The sequence below is a fragment of the Salvia splendens genome, chromosome 5 (genome assembly GCF_004379255.2).
Source record: "Salvia splendens isolate huo1 chromosome 5, SspV2, whole genome shotgun sequence".
Classification (NCBI taxonomy): Eukaryota; Viridiplantae; Streptophyta; class Magnoliopsida; order Lamiales; family Lamiaceae; genus Salvia; species Salvia splendens.
Genome location: NC_056036.1, coordinates 38,757,466 through 38,778,723, shown reverse-complemented (window position 1 = coordinate 38,778,723; position 21,258 = coordinate 38,757,466). Strand labels below are relative to the sequence as shown.

The 21,258-nt window shown below is 39.9% G+C and overlaps 2 protein-coding genes and 1 long non-coding RNA gene across 4 annotated transcripts; 2 read left to right on the top strand and 1 right to left on the bottom strand.

Moving 5' to 3' along the window:
• The first annotated feature begins 1,110 nt into the window (after positions 1 to 1,110).
• On the top strand, positions 1,111 to 6,238 carry LOC121802900 (protein STICHEL-like). Of its 2 annotated transcripts, XM_042202590.1 has the most exons (7): positions 1,111 to 3,470; positions 3,742 to 3,961; positions 4,452 to 4,718; positions 4,836 to 4,997; positions 5,076 to 5,562; positions 5,645 to 5,726; positions 5,982 to 6,238. In XM_042202590.1, the coding sequence occupies exons 1-7, from the start codon at positions 1,380 to 1,382 to the stop codon at positions 6,075 to 6,077; spliced, it is 3,405 nt and encodes a 1,134-aa protein (XP_042058524.1). In that variant the 5' UTR covers positions 1,111 to 1,379; the 3' UTR covers positions 6,078 to 6,238. The 2 variants fall into 2 exon arrangements, with proteins under 2 accessions (XP_042058524.1, XP_042058523.1); XM_042202589.1 differs by having other exon boundaries at positions 4,452 to 4,997.
• A 2,803-nt stretch (positions 6,239 to 9,041) lies between these two features.
• Positions 9,042 to 10,794, bottom strand: LOC121802248. The gene is made up of 2 exons (XR_006050752.1): positions 9,425 to 10,794; positions 9,042 to 9,314 (listed from the first exon to the last, which is right to left on the bottom strand). It is a non-coding gene; the product is annotated as an uncharacterized LOC121802248 (long non-coding RNA).
• Positions 10,795 to 15,417: 4,623 nt separating this feature from the next.
• LOC121805771 (2-C-methyl-D-erythritol 4-phosphate cytidylyltransferase, chloroplastic-like) lies at positions 15,418 to 19,897 on the top strand. Its single transcript, XM_042205762.1, has 11 exons — positions 15,418 to 15,706; positions 15,803 to 15,883; positions 16,325 to 16,380; positions 16,556 to 16,635; positions 16,799 to 16,881; positions 17,633 to 17,710; positions 18,438 to 18,506; positions 18,949 to 19,017; positions 19,121 to 19,167; positions 19,441 to 19,531; positions 19,668 to 19,897. Exons 1-11 carry the CDS (start codon positions 15,500 to 15,502, stop codon positions 19,722 to 19,724), a joined length of 918 nt encoding a protein of 305 aa, XP_042061696.1. The 5' UTR covers positions 15,418 to 15,499; the 3' UTR covers positions 19,725 to 19,897.
• The last annotated feature ends 1,361 nt before the right edge of the window (positions 19,898 to 21,258 follow it).

Genomic DNA, 21,258 nt, shown 5'->3' with positions numbered 1-21,258 from the left:
TAGTTTTTATGAAATAAACAAATTTATTTGTAAATTATAGTATTATGTATTTTAATTATGAATGTGCAAGTGAATAGAATGAATTGAGGGAAAATATCATCTAAAATCACATCGTCTTTACATCGACTGAGAGTTTCCAACAATCCACAACAGATGGTCAACCTCAACTTCAAAATCATATATACTTAAATTTCTGAATACCTAAAAACTAAATTGATTAACCAATAATTTGACATAAAAACCCTCTTTGAAAATGATTATGTTGAGGATCAGTTTTCCCAACAAAATACAAGGTTGACAACCAATTTAATTGTTTAAAAAGGTCGATACTGAGTTGATCATCAAAATTTAACGAATTTATTGATAAACTAAAAGACTAAAAGTCAAACATGCTGTTTTACACCAAAATATGATTGAAAAGTAGATAAGTAGAGTATATTGTTTGGAGTCCAGAATCTCAATTATCTTCCTAATTACCATGCATCAACATTCACTCCCTAAATATTATTCAGGCGCTAAATCCTTGTAGATTCCACAGATTTAGATACGAAGAAAATAAAAATATGTTCGGAACATTTTTTTAGAAATTCCCTAGTCTAGATATACTATTAAGTTGTCAGTATGAGTAATTGTGTCCAACAAATTATTTTTTGACAAGCCATATATAGTAGTAGTGTGATTATTTTTTGACAACTGGTAATGTCTACACTAGTTTCCATATCAATAATATTACATTTGTCAAAAATTTATTAATTGGAAACCAAATCATATTGCCAACTTAATATCTCAAGACTATAGATTTTTTTCAAAACCGAGAGGGAGAGATTTTGAAAGGGGATGTGTTTGGATGATTGGATCCTTAAGACTTTTAATTCTATTATACAAAACGAATAAAATTATACATTTAGCTCGTCTTATATATTAAATGATGAATTAAAATGAATATTTAATATAATTAAAAATAATAGAACTGATTTAGGGAAATGTGAATGCCCTAGTTTGGGAATAAAAATTAAAATAATGAATTTATATTTTGCATGGTCGGGGAAAGAAACAAACAAGCCCTAAAGTCAAAAACGGAAATTCCGACAGTTCATTACAACGTGATATTGCGAGGGAGGGAAAAAGGAGTGATTCCATTTCAATTATTTTCTGTGCGCCTTAAACCATGGAAATAATTGAGCTGTAATTATTGCCTTCAAATCCATTATGTATGTTAGGTTGGGCAGAAGTGGCCATTAAAGAAAGGCTATTAAGATCCACAGATCTGTATTCCTAAACAAAATGCTTGCAATGAATTAATTAGAATTACTACATCGTGTATATGTATGCACCTCTTTCCCATTTCCTGATTTACTGCAGCGGAGCGGAGCGGAGCTATGATGTCAGTTGACGGCGGGATTGATCACCGGCCCAGCAACCTGCATTTGAAGAAGGAGCTGACCCAAATCAGGAAGGCCGCCAGAGTGCTCAGGGACCCCGGAACCTCCTCATCTTGGCGCTCTCCGCCTCTTGGCTCTGCAAGATCTCTCACCAAGCTTCACTACAAGAGCAATGGTAATGCTGTTGCTTCTCCCTCTCAACACGTTTTGCACCCACCTTCGCTTGTAGGGAGTGGGAATAGTAATAATGCTGGTGGTAGAGAAGGGAAAGGGGATAGGGGGAGGGTTTATTTGTATAACTGGAGAAATCAGAAGCCTGAGAGTGCGAAGAGTAGGCAGAATGGTGAAGATGAGGGGTCCTCGTCTACTCGAGAGGGGGATAGTTTGAATGGTGGTGGGAATGATTCGAAAAGTGAGGGTTATTTGAGTGATAGGTATGGTTCGTCGGTGTCTAAGTGTAAAGACTGTACGCCGTCCATTAGGCGTTCTATTAAGAAGAAGTCGAAGAGGGGTAATTGTTCTAGTGGTGGTTCTAGGCATCAAAAGGAGAAGTTGCAGATGAGGATGATATTGAATAGGTATGCCAAGAATGTCGCTGACTGTTCGCCTAGTGTGAGAATGAGGAGGGATGATTTGGCTAAATTGGTGGATCAGTCTGATGATAATGGGGATTATTGCAATTCTGAGGATTTAGGGAGAGATTCTGCAATATCACCTTTGCTTGCTAGGCTTAAGAAGAAAGGTTGGTCTCGTTCACCGAGAAAGTTGTTGAGGAGTCATAGGAAGGAGGATGATTCTGTTTCGTATAGCACACAAGCATTGTCGACAAGCTCTTATAATAGGTATGCTGTTAGGAACCCAAGTACTGTCGAGTCTTGGGATGCCACCACCGGGTCATTGAATGGTGCTGATGATGACGGGGATGATCAGTTGGATTTGCCTGGACGTCAGGGTTGTGGAATTCCTTGTTACTGGTCTAGAAGATCTACACCTAAGTCTAGATATGGGAGTTCTTGTTCTCCGTCTCTTTCTGATGCTCTAAGAAGGAAAGGAAGCAGCTTGTTTTGTGGAAGTCAGACCACGTCCCATGGAAGACATCATCGTTTACCTTTGGCTTCCAACAAGAGGAGACTCAGCTCCAAGACAGCAGGTCAAAGCCTCATTCCTCTTATTGGCAATAGTGCTGATGGAAGATTATCTATGAGAAGTGGGAACAGTGATGATGAGCTCTCAACAAATTTCACAGAGCTTGATTTGGAGGCCTTGAGCCGGTTGGATGGTAGGAGGTGGTCTTCAAGTTGTAGAAGTCAGGAAGGGCCCGAGGTAGTAGCTTTGAATGAGGAAGCACGTGAAGAAGGTTCTCCAGAGAATATCCGAAGCCTGAGCCACAAATATAGGCCAATGTTTTTTGACGAATTAATTGGCCAAAAAATAGTTGTTCAATCTCTTACGAGTGCGGTTTCAAGAAGGCGGATTGCTCCAGTTTATCTATTTCAAGGTGCTCGTGGCATTGGTAAAACTTCAGCGGCTAGAATCTTTGCTGCTGCTTTGAATTGCATTGCCACTGAAGGGAGTAAACCCTGTGGGATCTGCCGGGAATGTTCCGATTTCATGTCTGGAAAGAGCAGGTATCTTGAAGAAGTTAATGGCTCCAATAAGAAGGGAATCGACCAAATGAAAAATCTGTTAAGAAACATATCAGCGGTTCATCCCTCGGCACTTCCACATTACAAGATTTTTGTCATTGACCAGTGTCATTTACTGCCCTCAAGAACATGGCTGGCCTTTCTTCGACTCCTTGAAAAACCATTGCCGCGTATTGTTTTTGTACTCATTACAACTGATGTGGACAATGTACCACGCACTATATTGACTCGGTGCCAGAAGCAAGTTTTCAACAAAATTAGCAATGGCGATATTGTTACTCGCCTAAAGAAGCTTGCAACTGATGAGAACTTAGATGTTGATCCAAATGCGTTAGAGTTGATTGCCTCAAATGCAGATGGTTCACCACGAGATGCAGAAACCATGCTGGACCAGTTGAGTTTGTTTGGGAAACGAATCACTAAGTCCCTGGTGAATGAGCTTGTAAGTTAAATCTTTATTGTCCTGCCTTGTGATGATTCTGCATAATCTTTTTTCTTTCTGACTTGCATTCAATGAATAACTATTTTTGGTATTTTCTTGCCCCTTTTAGTAAAAAAAAAAAGATCTTGCTCTTGCTTAAATAAGAGTTTTCATGGTTCTGATTACTAAAAAGTGAATGTTGATATCTATAGATTAATTCGTCTCCATGACTTCTAACGAAGTTATAGTTTATTGAGTTATGATGAATTTTCATCTGATGCTTCTTATGCAGATGGGGGTTGTCTCTGAGGATAAATTACTGGACCTTCTGGAGCTAGCAATGTCATCAAATGCTACAGAGACAGTTAGAAGAGCGAGGGAATTAATGGATTCGGGTGTTGATCCATTAGTACTAATCTCTCAGTTGGTGACACTTATTGTGGATATTATTGCTGGGACTTATTCAAATGCTGATGCAAAGGACAAGTATCTGTTCTTTGGTGGGAGAAATTGTAAGTTAGTTACTTTTACTATGTTTAGCATGCCTTCACTTTGTCTTGTGTTTAGCACCAACTTCTATTTTTTTTGTTCTATATTATTGAAAAGTGATAACTGCATAAGATTTCAAACGACTGTTTTTCCCTATTATGGAAGAAGATATAATACAGAATCATTATTAATACCTATAAATATGTTCAGGTAAATCATTGCCTATGAATCGTTCGTTGTTTCTGGACATTTTGAACTTATAGCATCCTCAGTTCATCAAGTTATTTTTTTTGTTTATTGTCTCATATATGTAAATTTGTGGTATTGATTACCACATTCAAGTTATTATGTATGAAGAATTTGAAAAACTGTAACAAAAGAGGAAACAAAGCAGTGAAGGTTGTGGGGGTGGGGTTGATGGAGCATTCAATGATGATACTTGTTACTTCAAATGCTTACTATCCAGTGCTGGTATCTCATAATTTCTGAAACCATTGATGGATGAATTTTCAGTGACTGAAAGAGAATCGGACAGACTTAAGCACGCATTAACTCTACTGTCTGAGGCAGAAAAGCATCTCAGAGTTTCAACGGAACGATCAACCTGGTTCACAGCAACCCTATTACAATTAGGTTCTATGTCTTCTCCAGATCGAACTCAGTCCACCAGTAGTCGACGACAGAGTTCAAAGGCAACTGACGAGGAGCACATGAGTATGGTTAGAGAAGCTACCGCCCCCAAGCAGAACTCAGATGCACAATTTGCACCTCAAAAGTCAGGTTCGCCCTCACCCTTTATGGTTGCTGCTCACTGCAATTCAACGAGCAACGAAAAACCAGTCAGACAAATTGCCAAACCCAATCAAAGCCAATTCAGTGATAGCGGAAATCTGACAGGCTCAAATGGTGATTTTGCAACTGGTCAAACAACAATGACATGCATGGATTCGAGGATGTTGAATAATATCTGGATCCAGTGCATTGAGAAGTGCCATTCTAAGACATTGAGGCAACTACTTCATGCTCATGGAAAGCTTGTTTGTTTGTCTGAAGCGAAAGGTAAATCGCGTGATCATTTCAAGCGCATGCTTAAGAGCTTCCGATGTTGCAAAATTCGTGACAGACTTGTTCATGCAGGTGGTTTGATTGCCGACATTGCGTTTGAGGATAGTAACACCAAGAGCAGAGCACTAGGTTTTCTCAGCAGCATCACTAATGTATTTGAATTTGTTTTACGAAGCAACGTGGAGGTTAGGGTAAGTCTGCTGCACGACTGGAGAGTCAGAACCTCCTCTGCAGATGTTAGTACATCGGAAGATGGCAAATCAGATCTCCCTTTGCGGAGAATCGAATCCATTATCCACGAGCAAAGGCTGGAAACCGCGTGGATGCATGCAATGGAGAAAGGAGCCACTGCATCATGGAAGCCAGAAAGGAATCAAGTGCTGCCTCAGGATGGCATAGAACATCCACATGTATTGAATTCGAAAGTGCAGCAATGGGAAGATGAGTTGCATCATGATATCAAAGTACTCAAAATCAATGATCAGACAGGTAACAAGATCGGCCATCACCCCATATCTCCGAGCTTGCTGCATAACGCCACCACCTTCCCGGATAACATGTAAGTCAGTCTAATCATTTCATGTTTCAGAATCTATGGATGCTTAGTCATGTGTAACAATGGTGTCATCATTCTTCTGCAGGGGATATGAATCTAGTAGCGGCGCAGGTGGTTGCAGCGCCTTCTTATGTTGGAATAACCGCAGACCTCAAGGAAGAAGAAAGGTAGGCTGTGTTATGTTGAGTCAAGTCACATTTTATGATATTCGCATATTAGTACCTGATAAATCGTTTTTCGTTCCTAACCCGAATTTTTAAAAAAGCCCGGTGGCTCCTGTATAACACGTTCGACTGTCAACACGATTATCTAGAATTAGAAATGGTAATAATATGTCGTGGTACTAATATGTCGATATCAAAAGTGTGACCCGACCGGGTATATTCGCGAACCATGTTGGTGAACTTGTGTTCCTTGTGCAGGGTGTACAAGTACAACCCAAAGGTGGAAGAAGATTCTCTTTAATTGGAGAGTGTGCTAAATTGAGGAGATCAGAAAACAAGAGATTGAGCATATGATCACCTAATCCATTCCCTTTGATTTTGTATTTATAGGCTCAACTGAGTCTTTGATTTTCAAAGACCATTCATTTCATACCATGTAAAGTTACACCTTGTGTCTCACCATTTACCTAATTCTACCGATAGTAATAAAATTTACAGACCTTTTTTTTGTGCTATGAAACTAGATTGACCATATTTGTATTGTACAAATTTGTATGTGTCGTTCCAAGACACGCTGAGGATGAGCGATGAGCCGGCAACATCACGAAAGATTTGTCGAGCAATTTGGACTCCGATTAGGTTATCTGTAATTTTTATTTAATTATTTTGAATATGTTCTTTTTAGGAATTTCATTATGTAATTTTAGGATTTTATTTTTGTTATATTTACTTTTAATTGTTTTATTTTAAGACTTCAATTATTTATTTAATTATTTGTTTTATTTTGAGAATGTCTAATTTTATTAAATTTAAAATGAAAAAAAGTAAGTGACCAAATTGCGTGAATTGTTAATGTTGGAAAGATAACTTGAAGTGTCCCAAGTATGTTGGGAAGAGAATGTGTGGAGTCTCAACTTGTTCGGAAGAGAATAATATTTATAATGTGGAGTTCTAATAAGTATAGTTCTTAGATATATTTATATCTATAGTCCTATAAATACCTATGTACTATGTATCAAGAATAACAAGACAAATCAATCACAATGTAGTCTTCAAGAGTTCTTCATTTTTATTTTCGGCATTTTTACTTTTCAATATGGTATCAGAGCAGGTTCGATCACATGGATCTATTGATGTCTCTATAGCAAAAAAAATCAAAAAAAAAGAAAAGAAACCAAAAAAAACCCAGGCAGCAGAGGCTCCTGCGGTTAGCAAGAGGTTGTGCCCAACGGTAAGTTCTTCACCAAAAAAATGACGGTATAGCAAGACTCGACGGAAACGGCATCACGACGGCAGCGGCAGCGATCGCGTCTGGGGTTGGCTGTGCCGTCGCTGTAAACGACGGTGGCGCTTGGCAGGACCGAGACAACAACAGTGAGCTCTCGTTGGCTGGAATTCAAACGGGAATCGACGGCGAAACCCGACCATGGTGATTGGTGAGGCAACAGCGAGATCGAGCAACAACAGCCCCACGGAAGGAACGGAGATGGCGAGAGAGTGTCGCAGCGGTGGCGGTGAGGAGGCTAGGCGAAGGCAGTAAGGCGCCGACTCTGTGCCAGCAGTATTATCACATATTGCAACCAGTTACTGCTCAAGTGGTCGGGAACGCATTTGTGTCGCAGTATTATCACATATTGCATCAGTCACCAGAGCTTGTTCACAAGTTTTATCAAGATAGCAGTAAGCTTGGTCGTTCTGAGGAGGATGGCTCCATGAGCTTAACCACCACTATGCAAGCCATCAACAAAAAAAATTGTTTTGCTCAACTATGGGGAGTTGAAAAGTCCGTAGATTCTCAAGAATCATTTAATGATGGAGAAGACGCTGATGGAGCAGCCACTGCCTCCGAATCAAGGAGAGAATCGCCAAGGAAGAGGCGGAGCAGCCAGCGTCTGCGCAGCGAGGGGGAGAGAGATAGCGTCGCCACACAGCCGTTGTGAAGCTCATGGTGGTCTACCAGAGAGGTGGTCACCGAGCAAGAAAGAGGAACCGGCAACGGAGAGTCTTACCGATAATACCGAAAAGAATGACACAATGAAGAGGGCCAACAAGCCCTTGAGAAAGAGTGATGAATCGTCCAGCAGAGGGGAGAGAAACCACACAGCCGAACGATTCCTCTTCGAATTGAGAAAAGAACCATCAATGGAAGAACCGATTCTGTCGAAAAGGCGGCAGAGTGGCAGCCTAACCAGGAGTCGCTGGTGGTTGCTGATGGAGCAGCATCGCATAGCCACAGTCAAGAAACTAAACGAGGAGTCCACGGTTTGTCTGTGAAATTGCGTGAGTGTGCATTGGTGTTGATTCAAAGTTCTTGTGTTCATCTTCACCCTCTTCGTGCAAAGCTACAAATTGGCGCCGTCTGCGGGAGACAATGGCAGCCGCTAGGTTCGATCTTGAGAAGTTTACGGGGAGTAATGACTTCGAATTGTGGAGGATCAAGATGCGAGCGATCTTGATCCAGCAAGGGCTAGCGGATGCTCTGATTGCCGAAGAAGAAACTGACAAGGGTGAAAAGGCCGATGAGAAGGTGATCGCCAAGAAAAAGGAAGTTGGGGAAAAGGCGTATAGCACGCTGATCTTGAGTCTCTCCGATCGAGTTCTCAGAGAGGCCTCCAAAGAAACCACAGCTGCAGGGATCTGGACGAAACTCGAAGGTATCTACTGCACTAAATCTTTAGCCAATCGTTTATACATGAAGCAAAAGCTGTATTCTTATAAATTTGTCGAGGGAAAGGGGGTGACTAAACAGTTGGAGGAATTTAATAAATCGATTGATGATCTGGAAAACATTGATGTTAAGATTGAGGATGAGGATAAGGCCATAATGTTGTTGAATGCTCTGCCTAAATCCTATAAACACCTCAAAGATGGTATGTTGTTTGGAAGGGAGAATTCGATTACTTTTGAAGAAGTTCAGTCGGCTCTAAAGGCTAAGGAGTTTCAGAAAAATAGTGCCAAGTTCGTGGATCTAACTGCTGAGAGTCTTAGTGTTAATGTAAATGACAAAGCACATGCCAAGAAGAAGGGATCCAAGAAGCAGAAAGGGAAGAAAGAAGAAGGGAAAGAGTCAAGGAGTTGCCACAGGTGTAAGAAGTCGGGGCACCTCAAGAAAGAGAAAGCAGGCAGAGGAAAATCAGGCCAAGGATACTGCAGATTTTGTAATGACCGCCCTTTTTCATAACCGTTAGATGACGATGAAGTTGGATAAATAAATTCAAATTTTCTAAATTTGAATTATGAACGGAAGTATCCATTTTCGTGAGCGAGAAATGTTGCTAAGTCGTAAAGGGAATAAGATGTGAAGTGTTACGAACAAAATAAAAAGAAATTGCGCTCTTTATTGCTTCACAAGTTAAACTTTTGAAATCATACAAGAGAAATCAGAACATATTTCTAGCCAAGTTATTACATACATCAAGGCGTCTAAGTTATCAATATGGATGTACTAGTGTTTAAAAGGAACAAGCATGTGCCTATCCTATCGAGCCGAGTCACGGCCACGCCGTGTCTTCGATCGGCCGTCGGCCAAAGGCAACGAAATGCGCCCTCCATCAGCCGGCTCCCACCGCAGCACCTACTTCTCTTCCACCCCTACAAGAGCAAATACGAACCACACAAAGGCCAATAATGAATCAGTAGTTAGCAACCAAGTAAGTGAGGTAGGAGACCATGCTACTTTCCCTGCGAATGCCAAAACCTACCCGAAATGGGCAAGGATGAGGGGCTGTGCCTCCAACATCTCTCAGACTGAGTAAAGGTGCAACAAGGCAGCTGTGCAGCTCTTCCAAACGGCCACAGCCGTGGATTCAGTGACAAACTCCTGCCATTCCTTGTGCACCTGCCATATGAGACTAAACCCCACAAGGTGCCAAATGCGGTTAAAGTGGCATGATATTACAAGAATGCAGCAGCCACATTAACTGCACGAGTACACCCCTGCACTACTGCAGGGGACAGCTAGCACAAACCAAGCCAAGGACACTTTTATCTCTGCTCAAACTAACAGCCCTGCAGCTTTCAGTTACACCCTACTGTATATATAGAATATAACCCTCGGCCCTTGCCTCCTCCACCACCACAAACCATTGAAACACTAGTGAACTAAAGAGTGAGAGAAGCAGAGGCTAGGAGCAGAAAATCGAAAGAGTGCAAGAGGTAATCCCCACACCCTTTCTCTTTCTCAAACTCAAACACCAATCACATGATCATTTAACAACATCTTATGCTAGAAATTACAGCATGCTAGGCTACAATAGCACCGGTAGTTCTCACAGAAATATGTTCATAAGGAGCCGCATACTTAGTACACGAATAGTAACAGTAAACCACCCAACATCCGTTAACCACGAATCCACACATGTAAGAACACCAGAAATTGAAACAATGAAGCCACGACTTCCACACTTAAACCCTTCCGATGTTGCTACGGTCATTCAAACAGCAAGACAGAAAATCCTAACCTAAGCCTGAAGCCAAGCTCGTCCAATCAAAACGTTGATATTAACAGTAGAGGATAAGAGGGGGGTTAGGGCTTAGCTTTTAACCGAGAGCAGTAAAGGAGCGGCAGAACCGCTTCGACAAGCTTCACGAGGGCAAGGTGAAGTTGTGTCCACGGAGGGAGAAGGCGAGGCGATGCCTCTGCTCCTTCTCCGGCGGCGCAAGGTCAGCGACGAAGAAACGGCGGGTCCCGGCCGCGGTGAACCCGGAGACAACGGCGGTAGCCGAGAGAGTATCGGCCGGATTGGTGGTGGCCGACGGGCGAGGCGACGTCGAGCTTGGTTCTGCTCGAAATTGTGTCATCCCCACTCGAAGTCCGCCTAACTAAGAGGGAAGATGGGGATGAGATAGAGAGGAACGGAGGGGAGGCGTTCTTGGAAGGGACGCGAGAAGCGACTAGTGGTGTCGCCGCCGAGGAGGGAGGAGCGCCGATCGAACTAGGGTTCCATGAGTTGGGAATTTAGAAATTGATTTGGGAAAAAGGAAATGAGGGAGTGATGAGGCTGATGGGTTGGAAGAGGCATGTGGGCCAAATTTTTAATTCATTAGGGCCTGAAACTAAATCAGTTGGGCCTCGTCCACATTCTTGCCTTTTGGGCCTTGTTCTTTTTCTTTCCTTCTTTGGCGGGCCAGGAGAAAAATCTGGGGGAAGGGGATAGAAAATCTTTTGGGCCGGTTAGTTAAGACGGACCTGCTTTTAATCCCTCGGGACGCCGAATTAAATGTCATTGGGCCATAATTTTTTCGATTGGGTCACGACAAAAAAAGAGGGAGAAATTAGTCATGTTATACGATGTCAATAAATGACTAAATGGAACTTAAATAAATTTTAAGCAAAGTGAGTATTTTAAATAAATCAAGTATTTAAACCCAAGAGGATTTAAATTCGAAAACGGACTTATGAACATTTAAGTCATAGCATGAGCCGCTAATGAAAACATCAAGTTTAATTTATAGACTCCCCTGATGTCTTACTAAATAAAATAGTGGGTAATCATTAGAGATAAAAATCGAAGAATTTAACTAATACTCAAAAAATTCGGTGAAATTCCCGAATTAAGTAAATCACTTGATTTAATGATTAAAGATTTATGGATTTAGAAAGGAGGAAGTAAAAATAAGCACACGCTTAGGAATGCATACACGCTAAATAAATAATTACTTAAGCCTAAAGTAAGTATATTATTTGTTTATGAAGGGGCGTCGTCGCACGACAAGTAAACTCAAGTCAAGGAACGCTGCTTTGAGAGTTTAAGCAAACGAGGTGGGCTTTTCTTTCAAAACGCGATTTTATGTGAAAACGTGAATATTTTGAGATGAGTTGTCAAGCCTTGTTTTATTTATGATTACCTATCTGTTGGCTATGCCAAGCAAGTTAAATCGAATTCGGGTCCCAGTAGGGCCGCAACTCGGCTAGTGTACACATAGGGACCGTGTGCTAGCGCTAGAGTTGGCCGGTCCAGTGACCATCGTGGAATGTGGCCACATTCCCGGTTCACACAGATCAGATATGGTATATCATGAGATGTTATGTGACTGCGCAGTCAACCTTTTGAAAAGAGAAAAGTTTTAGTGACTGAGAATCATTTTAAGAAAAACCCCGAGCTCACTCAAGTTTGGCTGACAACTAAATGAGAAATGTTTTCGACAATGAGCCCACTGAGTATACCAAATACTCAGCCTTGCATGTTGTTTTCTTAATGTGCAGGTTGATCGTGATCGGAGCAGATGAGGTGTTGGGAGAGAATATTAAATAAGTAGTTAGGTAGCTGATTTAATATGTCTTCATACATATTACTTCGTCTTGGAACCTTCCGCTGCAAGTTTAAGAATTGTTTTAGAAAAGACTATGCACTCAGTTAATTACTCTGATTTCGATGAGGTTGTACCCTTTCACTATGAGACAATTGTTTCCTTGAATTGAGTAGTTATTTATGACGAGCTTGTGACCATTGAATTAGTTTAGTCGCGAAATAGCTACACTTTCTATTATTAGGGAGTTGTGGTCATGACAGATTTAACTGAGCATGTAGAAGTTGCAGAAGTTCTGAATGTAATAGATGGCAAGGTGCAGACTTCTTGGATCATGGACTCCGGATGCAGTTTTCATATGACTTCAAATATTGATTGGCTGGTGGATCTAAAGGAGTAAGAAGGTTAAGTTCTGTTAGGGAATGAACATGTATGCCAAGTCAGAGGGGTTGGTAGTGTGAAGTTCAGTATGGATTATGGTTCCATGAAGATCCTACCAGATGTAAGGTACATTCCTGAGATCAAGAGGAATTTGATATCATTGGGACTCTTGGATAGGAAGGGTTTCAGTTTTACATCCACAAATGGGATAATGCAGGTGTACAAAGGATCTACTGTAGTAATGAAAGCCAACAAACACAATAGCCTCTATTATCTACAAGGAAGGGCCATTGGGTCATAAGTTAACCTCACATAGAAGCTTAGTTCAACCATTTGGCATAGAAGGCAGGGAAATGTTGGCCTGTCAGGCCTGAAAGAATTAGTAAAGGCTGGAGTGATCAGTTCTGGTACAAAAGTAATGGAGTAAGAGATCAGTACTTGTGAGCAGTGTATTCTTGGAAAAGGGAAGAAACTCACTTATCAGAGGGGCAAGCACACCTCTGATTCACCTCTGCAATATGCCCATAGTGACATCTGGGGGCCAGCTCAAACACAGAGTATAGGTGGAGGCAGATACTTCTTGACCATTATTGATGATTATTCCAGGAAAATCTGGTTATTTGTGATGAAAGAAAAATCAGAGGCCTTTACCAAGTTCAAAGAGTGGTGCAAGACTGTGGAGGTTGAGAAAGGAAAGTCTCTCAAATGCTTGAGGACTGATAACAAATTAGAGTTTCTCTCATCCGAGTTTGATAGTTTCTGCAAGGATAGAGGCATCAAAAGGCATAGGATCGTACCAAATAACCCACAACAAAATGGGGTTGCAGAAAGAGCAAATAGAACTTTGCTTGAAAGAATTAGGTGCATGCTTTTTTATTCTGGAATGCCTAAAAATTTCTGAGGGGAAGCTGCTGCTACAGCTGCAGTGTTGGTGAACAAGTGTCCATCTTCCTCCATAGATTTTGATACTCCTAATCAGAGGTGGTATGGGTCAGTTGGAGATTACTCAAGGCTAAGAATATTTGGTTGTAGAGCATTTGCTCACACAAGGCAAGGAAAATTGGAGCCAAGGGCCATAAGGTGTGTTATGCTTGGATATCAGAAAGATGTGAAGGGGTATAGGCTATGGTCTACTGAGCCTGGGAATAATAAAGTTGTGATTAGCATAGATGTCATTTTCAGAGAAGCTGAGATGCCTTTTCTAGCTAAGAAAGTTACCAATACTCAGGTTGAGGTGGAGAAGGAAGTAGTTACAGATGATACAACACATGAGGAGCCTGATATACATAAGAGCACGCAGAGTGAGCAACCTATCCAAACTGATAAGGCTACAGAAGTAAATCCCAGAAGAGAATGGCCAAAGAGAAAGATAAAATTGCCTGCAAAATATCAAGACTATGATATGATGTACTATTAAAACACAAGAGCATCCACAATGGCCAGCAGGACGTCGTCCGTCCGTCCGTGCCAGCGGCACGGACACGCTGTCCGCCGCTGGCACGGCGCTGCTTGATGCATCGAGTACGTCCGTGCCAGCGAGCAGGCGACGTGGCGCGAGCGCTGCGGCGCACAGCGCTCGCGCCGCCGTTGGCAATTAATTTTTTTTTAAAAAAAATCGGATTTTAATTTAAAAATCTGATTAAAAATTAAAAAAAATATTTTCTCACTTCCCAAAAAATTATATCCGTTTTCTACCCACTTTTAATTTATTTTTCAATTTTTTCCCCCAAAAATACACATTTTCATCTATAAATACTCTCACTTCCACACCAAAAATTCACACCACACTACATAATTATCATCCAAATTCTCTCATTTTAATTCTCAATTCTCATCCAATCTTTCATTCACTCTTACTCTTACAACAAAACAATGTCCGGCCACGGTGATCACCCCCGCGCTCCCACGGTTGGCCCCCGATTGGTTCGGTTCACAACCGTTTCCTATTCCGAAAACGGAATATTCGGCTCCTCCTCAAACCCAAGGTTCGGAAGTTCCGGGTGGCTACCGGCCTTACTCGAACGACGACCAAGATGCCCCCGAAGGGCAATACGGGTGGACACCCGAGCCTAGAGCGAACTCGGAGTCCTCCTGCTCGCGGTGTCCGCACACCGTACACTCCGGCGGAGATGGAGCAATTGTTCAAAGCGTTCTTGTCAATCTCCGAAGATCCGGAGATTGGCACGAACCAATCCGACGATCATTATTGGTGGCGCATCTGTCGCCGGTACAATGAAAACCGGCCGGCTGGAACAATCGAGCGCAACGAGAGTATGGTGCGCAACGCCATATACAGAGCCAACGAAGAAATCCAAAAGTTTTAGTGGTATTACCTCCAGGAAGAGCGGTCGACGGGGAGCGGGCGGAGCGAGGTCGGCATCATCAGCTCCGCCTTGTCGACCTACCAATCCATGAACTACAAGCCGTTCAAGTACCTCAACATTTGGCAGGAGACGCGGTCGCATCCGAAGTATAGGGGAGGCGTAACATCCTCCTCTAGCGGCTCCTCCAAACGGTCAAGGTCAGTATCCCTATCCGAAGCCGGCTCGGAAGACGTGGCTAGCCAACTTGCCGGAGCTAACTTGGGTAGCCTCGATGCCGGCCCAAGCGGTTCCCAACGCCGACCGCAAGGAAGAAAGAAGGCGGCGGTCAACCGCCGTCGCGCCGTGACTCCATCCGCCCCCACCCCCGCTCCCGCTCCCTAAGTAATTTTTATTTTTAGTAGTTTAATTATGTAATTTTCATTTTTAGGATTTTAATTATGTAATTTTTATTTTTAGGAATTTAATTATGTAATTTTTAATTTTATTGTAATTTGTAATATTATTCCGAGTATTTTTAATGAATTTTAATTTTGTGAAAATGTTTTTATTTAAATTGAATAATACAATGGTGGGACCATTGTGCTCGTCCTTGCGGAATTCCGAGTGTTGTGGTCTTGCCTAAGAGCAAACAGAAAAAGTGGGGTCGGACCCATATCCGTGCTCGCCCCAGCGAGCACGGAGGTGGATGCTCTAAACGATAGTTTCAACTTCATAAAATTTGCAACTTTCTACTGATAGAATAAGCAATTTGGTGTGTGTGAAACTTCCATTATTTCATTCTTCTCTTCTTTCATTCAATAAGAGAATTTCTGAACAACAAAGATGTCGTTAACACTTCAATTTGGAAGCCTCCCATCCGTTACAGCTTCTCTCTCTGCTTCCCCTTCTTCTATCCCGCTTAGTTTCGGTGCAACTTTGGAGTTACCCTCTAAATTCCGCCCCTCATTTGCTTTGACCACCGATTATATTAGCAGAGATGTCGATTCCTTGAAGAGCCCTAAATTCTCTACAATCAGTTGCTCTGCGGGGGTAAGTGTGGCTCCGATAGTTGATGAGTTTCTACTTCAGTTGTCGTTCCGAAATTTGACATTTATGTGGTTTTTTGTGTTGATTATTGAGTGGCAGGGTTCAGATACAGAAGTAGTGGTCAAAGAGAAAAGTGTCTCTGTTGTTCTGCTTGCAGGAGGAAAGGGCAAAAGAATGGGTGTGAGTCTTCATTCATGTCTCATTATTATTTCTCCGATGGTTTCGGTTTGAATAACTCTAATTTTGTGGTGTGTTTTGAATGTCAAAATTGGAACTTGTGATGCATTCATCCACGGGACATTGTGATATCGACTATTGAGTGCTAAGTGCTATGTGACATTGTCAATTGATCATGTTTTAATGACTGGTTATTTAGCTTTTTTGCTGATTGGTATGATTTGTGAAACTATGGTTTCATACAGTACAAAAGTCATCATGGATTCAATACTTGGTTTTGGTTTCTTATTTGAATGATATTTGTTGGACATTGAAATATTGAATATGTCTCCATCTTTTATTCTTTTTGCTCTTATTGTTTGTTTCACCTTCTTATATTCTTCTGAAGGCTATTTCATGATTTCATCACATGGTTGATTGTAGTCTGTGTTATTTGATTCACAGGCAAGCATGCCTAAGCAGTATCTTCCACTTCTTGGCCAACCGATAGCTTTATACAGGTGCGTGCAAGAACTAAATATCTTTCTCGTAAATGCTTTTGGTTATGCCAAATGATGTGTAATCATGAGATATTTCCTTAACAGTCAATTCATTTGAAAATAGTAAGAATGAATGAGTTTCTCCATTTCTGTAACCTCTTTATGTTGTTGAACTACACTATTATGTATCTTGCAGTTTCTACACCTTCTCCAGGATGCCGGAGGTGAAGGAAATTATTGTAGTATGTGATCCTTCGTATCGAGACATTTTTGAAGGTCTGAATATGTTGCCTACGTAGTACCTAAAACAATTGTTTAATTCAAAAAATACGCAAATAATGTAAATGCTTTCTGTATATGTGATATGCACTGAAATGGCTTAGTTGGTACCTCTTCTGTAAGACAATAAAAGACTCAATACCTGCTTCTGTGGTGTTAGATGCCAGAGACAATATTCACATTGACCTGAAATTTGCGTTGCCTGGGAAAGAGAGGCAAGATTCTGTATACAGTGGATTAGAGGTAATGTACTCATCAGATGTTTGAATCTATTTAACTTTACTGTATAGAAACTTGCACTTTGTATACATTTTCCCCTTTTCACACGAGTTATCGCAAGATGAGTGCTTTATCGATTAAGTTACCATATTATCATTGACCGGAATACTTTTTATTTGAAGTTCCCACAATGACCTACAACTGCTCATTAATTTTTAAGACTAGAATCTTCCTCATGTTCCTTAAGTTAAGGGTAGCTAAGTATGTTATCTTAGGGACACACTTTCCAGAATGGCTAGTCTGGATGAAAACTTATTAATTTCAGAAGGGTTAAAGGGTTGATTGTGATTTATGGACTGAATTTGTTTAGGGTTCTTGAATAAAAGGAGGATTTGTTTTAGGTGAAGACAAGAACGATATCGTTTCTGTCCAAGGTGGAACATGAACTTCCACCTCAATTTACGGGTAAAGTCCTCATTTTAATGTGAGAAATAATCACATTTACTAAGTTAAGGATGTCTAATAAATAATCTGAAGTTGAGGGTACAAAATCAATAAAGTGTGAAAGTTCATACCATAATCACTTTCAGGATCAGCAGAGCTGGAATTTTCTCGTTTGTTGAATTAGACCCTGATCTGCAATGTCTACACTAAACTCACCAAATTAGTCTTAGCACACATTATAGAAAGTGTACCTAATCTGATGATTTGGAATTATTTGGAACAGAGCCATATATTTTATAAGTCTACTAAAAAAATGAGAACTATGTTTCAGGCAATTAATGTAAATTCTGAGCTAGTCTGCATACATGATTCTGCAAGACCTCTTGTGGAAACTCCAGATGTTGCAAAGGTATGTGCTAACTTCTTCATTTGGCCATGTTATTCATCTTCATCTCCTAAATGAGAAGATGTGCAGAAATCTATTTACGTATCCAATTATCATTAGGTTTTCTACATCGTCTTTGAAGCATGGAATTTCAGATTTGTATCATCTTTACATGTTTGAGATCGGTGTATGCTGCCGTGAACAAAACTATTACTTTCCTGTGTGATGCTACTTATCCGTATCCTAGCTGAAGAGAGTTAAAATGAATCATGGGAACATAAAATTCTTTGGCTTTATATGCTTAACGATCAACAAGAAAGACAGGTGTAATGTGAGCCAAGAAATATGTTAAGTTTACAAAAAAGTAAGAAATTTGTATCTGGGTTTATAAGTTTCTATCCTGTTTTCAATTGTACCATTGGGACCTAAATGTAAAACACAAGCTATTTTCTTATTCACTGTTAATTTGCTTCCTTTCTGATTTCTGTCACTAACGTCGGTTTTACGTTGTAGATGATAGCTACGTATGTGCAGGTTAAATTTACTTCCATTTATTTGTTAGTTGATGGCTTGATGCATCTGACAATAGACTTAATTTCTGTCTTGGTGTTTGATTGTTAAATATTGATAATCAAATTAAAATTTTGTACGATCACCTTTTTCTTTGTTTGTTTAGATGATGCATAATGCAAGATAATGTTAGGCTTGGAGTTACAAGTACAATAATCGTAATTATGTTATTTGTTACCAGGTTCTGAAGGATGGTAAGCGAATTGGGGCAGCTGTTCTAGGTGTTCCTGCTAAGGCTACAATCAAGGAGGTGGGCGCTTTAATTCTGCCCCTGGAACATATGCTTAAAGAAACTAAAACCCTTCGATATAATTTTCTGTTTCCCAGCTTAATTTTTCCCCATGCATTAAATTAATAACCGTTCTTGGTCAAATGTTACATAGGACATTTGAGACAGTGTCTGGTTATTTAGTTCTCATAGAGTTTACACGCATGATTGTTTTTTCTCTACCATCTTTGAAGTTTGACCTAAAGAGTTTCTACTCCTTTATTTTAGGCTCGAGTGTGGTGTGGGTTCTTACCAAATATGTATATAAAATGCTTGTATCTTTTAAGTAGTTGCTAAGATTCGAGGATGTGGGTTGATGAAAAAAAGTTGTAACAACCTCTACAAGCGAAAAGAGAGATTTTCATTTCAAGTTCACATTCTGAAGAAAAGTATTCATATGTTTCCTCTTGTTTTACTGATACAGGCAAATGCTGAGTCCTTTGTGGTTAAAACACTGGACAGGAAGACCCTCTGGGAAATGCAAACCCCACAGGTTCATAGCTGTGCATCAAAACTTCATTTGAGCATGTGCACAACATGGATTTTTTGAACTATTCAAGAATCCTGTACGTACAACTGATCAACTATGTGTGCAGGTTATCGAGCCGGACTTGCTTAGGAAAGGCTTCGAACTTGTAAATAGGTGGCTCTTCATCCTCGCTTAACTAATCTTCTATATTTCTATTTTAATATACCCTACTTTGTATAGCAACTTCAATCAATAGCAGTGAGGCAACAGATACTAGTAGATACTCAACCACACCAGATAAATGTATGAATCTGTTGTCATCATAAAGACCTTGTTCTAATGTCTCAGTTCCATATGACTCAGAAGATATATGTGTGGCAACATTTGTGTGTGTGTGGATAAAAACACATATTTCATAGTTTTCTTGGTCTCCTGTGATTTCTGCAGAGAAGGACTTGAAGTTACCGATGACGTCTCTATAGTGGAGCACCTCAAACATCCAGTGTACATTACTGAAGGATCTTACACCAACATCAAGGTAATGAAACACTTTATGCCTGAACTTTTTTGAAATCTTTATACCCGACCACTGCAATATCTCTGCAACGATGACCTCAACACGTAGACCATAAGCACCGAGACGAAAGACTAATATGAATGACATTGAAATGCAGGTTACGACCCCAGACGATTTATTGCTTGCTGAGAGAATATTGAACCCTGAAGATTAAGATTCTTACGATGGTTCCTTAAGTTCTTTGGAAGTTAAATGATTTTTTTGCTACGTCCATGGACATTGGGACTTCCGAATTTTCATTTTAATCTGCATCAGTGGTGAAGTACAAGTGTACACAATCGTACCCCCAAAATAAAGCATAATAATATGATGAGATTTTTTTTATAACATAACATTAGCAATGTGGTAGAACACTTTCCCTTAATGTTATTGTTAACTTAGGTTCGATTTTTTTAATTTTTTATCTTTTAAAATAACTTCAACTTTGCTCAAATAAATCTAAAGATAACACATCATGTAACTATTTATCGCACCTAAAACTTAAAATTCTGGATATGCCATTGATTATTAGCAAAAGGTTACATCTTGTTTTATTGACAAACTACGGTCGCAATTTTGGAATAATAACAAAATGCATATTTAAGGATTGAAACAAATAAAATAATACAAGTTGATGCAAAAATGTTCCTGTAACTTTCTACGAGACATTATAAATCATTCAATTAATAAAAAAGAAGGTAGTGATGATTGTGAACATATACAATTAAGGCGTGCACACTCTCTTTAATTTTTTTTTATGAGCTAAAATGCATCACACCACTCCTTTAATGGTGGCCTGGAAATTCTTTTCCTATATCAGTTGGAAGCAAATTATTAAAAGCTTCTTAACCACGAGTTATTAAATTCATGAATAATTGGTGATACTTTTATCATATGCATATTCAAGTTAGTTTAAGATTTTTTTAAATAAAAATAAACTCCTATATGAACTTAGTTTAAGATCTTGTATCGCCAACGAATGAATGGTTACTAAATATTACTCCCTCGATTCACAAATAGTTTATAACAAATATTCTCTCGACAATTAGGGAATGTACAACTATTACCTTATTACATGTCCAAAAATGTGCAACTTTCCCTATTTGAACACATATCATGACATCCTTCTAACTCATCATCATAATTCATAAAACACTGGATATTCAGTCGTTTTCAAGGTTAATCTCATCAATTTACACACAAAACGATATCAAATTTAAAAGTATATTATCATATATTGGACCACTAGCTATGGAATTATTTAATGTCCCATAAATCCCATACGATAAGACTACGTAGTGATTTATTCGAGATCCATTTCATTGACTCTATTGTCCAAGTGGGACTCAACTTGATGCAATGCAAATCTTTGAAGTAGGCTATGCCAATATTGCCATCAATCATCATGCGTGAATTTTAATATATTTTGTAGTTTTAACACAATATTGCAATATATTGTAATGTCCACATTGTTTAATGTTCTCTTCATCTTATTTTTGCCCATATACCAAGTGCAATAGTAACTATATTAAAAATATCAAGGTTGTGCGATCGAATTTGCCAGCATGCGTGGTACTACATTGAAACTCCCTTTTAGTGATGCCAAAATAACACTTGTATCGAATTACAAAACTAATAATTTGTCCATATTAATCCATTTTATTTTTAGGTAGATCAACTACTTAAAGTCTTATTTACATTTGTTATTT